This window comes from Acyrthosiphon pisum, chromosome A2 (assembly GCF_005508785.2).
Source record: "Acyrthosiphon pisum isolate AL4f chromosome A2, pea_aphid_22Mar2018_4r6ur, whole genome shotgun sequence".
Classification (NCBI taxonomy): Eukaryota; Metazoa; Arthropoda; class Insecta; order Hemiptera; family Aphididae; genus Acyrthosiphon; species Acyrthosiphon pisum.
In genome coordinates this window covers 57,587,321-57,592,924 of record NC_042495.1, presented here as the reverse complement: position 1 = coordinate 57,592,924, position 5,604 = coordinate 57,587,321, and the positions used below count along the sequence as shown (strand labels likewise).

Sequence of the window (5,604 nt, the reverse complement as noted above, 5' to 3'; positions counted from 1 at the left end):
GATCACGCGTTTCAGCGTCTGATCGCTCAAAACATGCATCTTTATTGTTTAGTATGTACCTACTATGTACTATGTAATCCACTAAATACTAAATATTAACTTGATAAAATATTAAAATAATAAATAGTTATACTAGCAGTCTGAATTGCATTTTTTTTTAATAATTTTTTTAATAATAAAATATAATATACGTATTTGTAATTAAATATTAATAATATGGTAAATGGTAATTATACTATTATAGATACTAATTAACGTTTAAAAAATATATTGTAGTCGGGGGATTTTTTTTCAAATTTCTGTTTCAGATACTTAAAAAAAAAGTTATTCCTATACCCGTGTTAATAGTTTCCAACTATTCCAAACCTAATGCAATTTTCATGTAACACTTGCTATCTGTGCCAGTGGAATTTCAGTGCACACTATTTTGTCAAATCGAAAACGCTATAAGATACTTCCAACTTCGCATAAACATATTATTACATAACCTGTTATTGTTGTTATAAAATAATAATTAATATTGATCTAACTCAATAATTTCTAATTTTATTACAATACAAAATGTATTACTTAAACGTTAATAATATAATCTTATACCTATCGGTGCTTTACTGTTTTCCAGCTTAGGAATTTGAAAACTGAAATTTGAAGATTTAAAATGAGGGGGCTATACTATTTTTTAGGGGTCTAAGCCCCCCCCCCCCCAATTTACGCCTATGGAGCTGAATTGAATGATTCGACTTAGCGGAATGAGTTGAAATTCTAATCCCTACAATTAAATCGAATACAAAACACCGCACCAGTTCACTGGATATTGGTCAAATCGAATACGTTTTTGCACTCAGTGCGCACCGAGTGCAAAAAGTGCGTCAAATCGAAAACGCTATAAGGTTGCAGCATTGTTGGTGGGATTTTTACTTTAAGAAGTTGGCAATAATGAATTTTTTATTTTTATTTTTATCACTCCGACTCCGGGAGATCTACCGTATGTCCGTATCACCATTCGGCATTCACCGTATTTCATTATTTCCCGGCCAGACATGTGGCCTTATCCCATGCTCCCGAATCCCGATTCACATACTGTTAGTTTTATTGTCTATGATAGTCATGTTGACATAACATCGTACTAGTTTTCATGTCTGACGTGTTGATAGCCACTTCGAATACATAATGGTACGGCACAATAATCAGTTGCCAAATAATTTACCACAACTCCAAAATCTTATAAAAAGGGATCCAGCATCATATAAGGATGAAGTAAGCTTAAAGAAATTCACTACTTACCTAATATGATTAATATTGAAAACGCAAACTTTTTTTGTTTTTTAGTTCTTACAACAACAACGCCATTATAAGTCACTATTGGCAGTCTTCACGTTGCGCCCAACAGATTTCAATAAAAGTCTTGATGAACTGGTAATGTTTATGGCCCAGGTAGCGCATTGCTATCCTGGTGAATTGGCCAACTTTGCACAAGAACTCACAAATATGTTACAGACACACGGACCTGTTCTAGATAAGGATATGCGAATGGTAATTAATAATTATTAATAATGATAAATAATAATATTAATTTCAATGTATTTATATTCTCAGACATTTTGCCGAGCTTTAATATTGTTACGTAATAAGCGATTATTGACACCTACAGATTTGCTTTCACTATTTTTTGGCTTACTCAGATCACAAGATAAGGAATTGAGAAAATTTTTAGAATCACATATAGTTTCTGACATTAAGAACTTAAATTCAAAACATAAAGATGCTAAGTTGAATCGAGTAAGTGTTATAAAAATAATACTTACGTTATGAACAAATGTAGATTGTATTTATTGTTTTTTATTTAGAATCTTCAAAATTTCATGTACACTATGCTTAAAGATAATAATGCTAAAGCAGCTAAAATGTCTTTGGTGAGTTTAACATAAATTGGATAACTACCTAATTGGTAATATACTGCAATAATATAATAAGGTTTTCTATTTTAGGGTATAATGGTTGATTTGTACAAGAAAAATATTTGGAGAGATACTAAGACAGTGAATGTAATATCAACAGGTTGTTTTTCAAAAATTACCAAAGTCATGGTTGCTGCATTAAAATTTTTTGTAACTGTGGATAATAATGATTCTTCAGATGATAGTGATTCATCAAGTTCCGATGATGTAAATATTTTTCAAATTATATATTATATTGTTCCTTAAAATACTGACATTTTTGAAATTATTATTAAAGGACACACCAAATACTAGAGAAGTGATTATGGCAAATAAAGTGAGCAAAACAACAAGAAAAAGAACAAAAAATTTAAAAAAAGTTAAAAGATTAGTTGAGGTATGTATTTTTGTAACTTATCAAATTAACTAAAAATTATATTTTATTTGTATTCATAAAAATGTAATTTTAAAACAACTCAATTATATTATTTCAGAAAAATAAAAAAAAAAAGAATCAAAAACAATCATCTAATTTTGCAGCTTTGACATTAATACATGATCCTCAAGGGTTTGCTGAGAAGTTATTTCATCAATTAGAAAAAAGACATGAACGATTTGAAGTGAAAATGTTGACATTAGATGTAGTGTCACGTTTAATTGGTTTACACCAATTAATAATTTTCAATTTTTATCCTTATATCCAAAGGTTCCTACAACCTCACCAAAAAGGTCATTATATACGTTTTGTCTTTCTCATAAAGTCATAAATATTTATTTATTTTTAAAAATTGTAAATTAAATGTATACATATTATTTTTAATTTATTTGAATAGTCATGTGAGTCTGTATCTTTTATTTATTTTGATATTTTTACTGTAATGGTCAAATGTCATAATATATATTTTTGTGTTAATAGTTTATTAGTATTCATTAGTGCATGTATAAAGTATAGTTAAATGTTTACTGAAAGTTATCATATCAGATTAACTATTATTACAACAATAATTGAATTAAAAATTTTCTAGAGGTAGTACGAATGATGCAATTTGTTGCTCAGGCATCACACGAAATTGTTCCACCTGATGTTTTAGAACCTGTGTTACGTGCTTTAGTGAATAATTTTGTTACAGAAAGAAATTCATCTGATGTTATGGCAATTGGGTAAAGTTTGCAATGAATTATTTTTAAAATAGTATATAATGTTATATGTATGTATTTTAGTTTAAATGCTATTCGTGAGATGTGTACAAGAGCCCCATTAGTTATGACTGAAGATTTATTAAGAGATCTTGCTCAATACAAGAATTATCGTGAGCGTAGTGTCATGATGGCAGCTAAGTCATTAATACATGTTTATAGATCTTCTATGCCACATTTATTGCATAAAAAAGATAGGGTAATTTTTTTTTTATAAATTGTATTACATTTATTTTATTTAAGTATGGTTATGTTATTATATTATCCAGGGAAGACCTACCGAAGCATCATTGGAAATTGTTGCAAGAAAATATGGTGAAGTGGATGCAAAAGAGTTTGTATCTGGTGCTGAAATACTTCTAGATACAGAAAATAATGATTCCGCTGATGATTCTAATGAGTCATGTGATGATGAATGGGTGAATGTTAGTCATTCGGAGAATGAAATCAGTGATGATGAGAATATAGATGGTGAAGATGAAGATGAAGATGTTAATGATAGTGATGATGACAATGAGGACATAGAAAATACTTCTGATACTGAGGGTATAAATGACACAGATCAAAGTATTTCCACACAGAACTCAACAACAAATATAATAACAAAAAAAAAGAAAGTAATATCTAAAAAAGAACAATTGGCTGAAAAGAAAGAAAAAGCAGCACAAGTTAGTTCTATGAGAATTTTATCAGATGAAGATTTTAAACGTATAGAAATTGCTCAATTAAGCAAACAGATGACATCTGCTAAAAATCGCAAAAGACCTGCTGAACCCGAAGAATCATCGAGGTAATAACTTATAAACATTTTTAAAACATATTAAATAATATAGTACATTTTTATTTATTTTTTTTTTTGCAGAGGAGAATTAGTTAGGCTGAAAGATATTGAAAATATTTATAAAAAAAGAAAACACGATAAACAAACAAGAATAGACTCTATTAAGGTATCAATAAATTGACTATTAAATAAATTACATAATATGTATACATTATATTATATTTAGAAAGGGCAAGAGGGAAGAGAAAAGTTTGGATACAAGGATGGACGTTTAAATCCATTTTCTAGTAAGACAAACAGAGAAAAAAAGAAAACCAAGAATTTCATGATGATTAAACACAAGGCAAAAGGAAAAGCGAAGAAGTCTTTTAAGGATAAACAGGTAACTTATAAATTAAAAAAAATAATCATTACATTATTTTTATCTTAAACAGTAATAATAGCTTAAATTCATATTCATGATAATATTTTTGATTATTAGTTGGAACTTTTTGTTTGTTTTTATAAATAATAAATAATGTCCATAAGAATTTAATTTAGGGTATTGACTCAAATGTGATCAGTGGTGTTGTGAAGTAATTTTTTGAGGCCTGTGCCTCAACATCAATGGGTGGGTTGTGGGTTGTACTGATGTGAGGCCATGAGAATAATATGAGTTTTAGATCTGACACCAAATATTTTACCGACTAGCTGCTACTAGTTACAAATGGTTAAGAGAATAGTTACGTTCAGTCATTGTATCAATACAATTTAATGTATTTGTCATATGTACAACATTAACTGAACAATAAGAATAGCAAATGTTTTATGGACAGTGACACCGAAGTTTTTAAAACGTGGTCGGACAATTTCAAAACTTTGCAGCCTCAAAATATACATATACTCATTATCATGGCTTAAATATATTCATGCTCATAATAAAGTTATGATGTAAATAAAATGTGATAGCTGGCCGCATTTATTAAAAAAGAGGTTGGGTCATTACCCGACATTAACATGGACGCGCCGAGCCCCTGCTTAAAGATTTTTAAATATTTTACTTTACTGTCTTAACATTTTATTTTATATAAAATTTAAAAAAGAAAAGTGATTTTTGTTTGTTACTATTTATTTATATTCTTATGTTTTTTTATATGTTGAAAATATAATTAATAATGATGCTTCATAAATAGAATTTTGTTTTTGTCTTTTCAGATTGCATTACGAAATCATTTGACCAAGTTGAAGAAGATGAAATAATAGAATAAATCGTTTCTGAAATTCATATATTTAAAAGTGTGAATAAAGTACAAGATAACAATTGAAATATAGGTGTTGATTTATTCGAGGTTTATTGTCTATATGTAATATGTAATATGTATATCCAAGTTAAGAAACACAGTTGTGGCCGACTTGTGTGCAGGGGTGTGGCAATATTACACGTCAAATGTATTGCTTACACTTATTATATTACAGTTGTAATAGTTGACTAGGTGGGATGACAAACACGTGGTGCCTGACTACTGCCAACAAAAACTGGTCACCGTTGACTGTGTTTCTTAATTTGAATAGAGTATAGTTGTTACTTGTTATTTGTTTCATTGAAAAAGGTTAAACATAGTTATATAAGCCCAGTTCACTAATAACTATATAAATATTGACTACAAAATTATGAGTCAATTGTCAAACTATTATAAACATTTTAAAGTT

At 28.6% G+C, this 5,604-nt stretch overlaps 1 protein-coding gene across 1 annotated transcript; it reads left to right on the top strand.

Annotated features, from left to right (window-relative positions):
- Nucleotides 1-997: 997 nt before the first annotated feature.
- LOC100161135 (protein SDA1 homolog) lies at nt 998-5,221 on the top strand. Its single transcript, XM_001946806.5, has 13 exons — nt 998-1,257; nt 1,330-1,533; nt 1,597-1,779; nt 1,848-1,913; nt 1,989-2,165; nt 2,236-2,334; nt 2,432-2,666; nt 2,963-3,098; nt 3,159-3,333; nt 3,404-3,924; nt 3,997-4,081; nt 4,142-4,297; nt 5,110-5,221. The coding sequence occupies exons 1-13, from the start codon at nt 1,171-1,173 to the stop codon at nt 5,152-5,154; spliced, it is 2,169 nt and encodes a 722-aa protein (XP_001946841.2). The 5' UTR covers nt 998-1,170; the 3' UTR covers nt 5,155-5,221.
- Nucleotides 5,222-5,604: the final 383 nt, after the last annotated feature.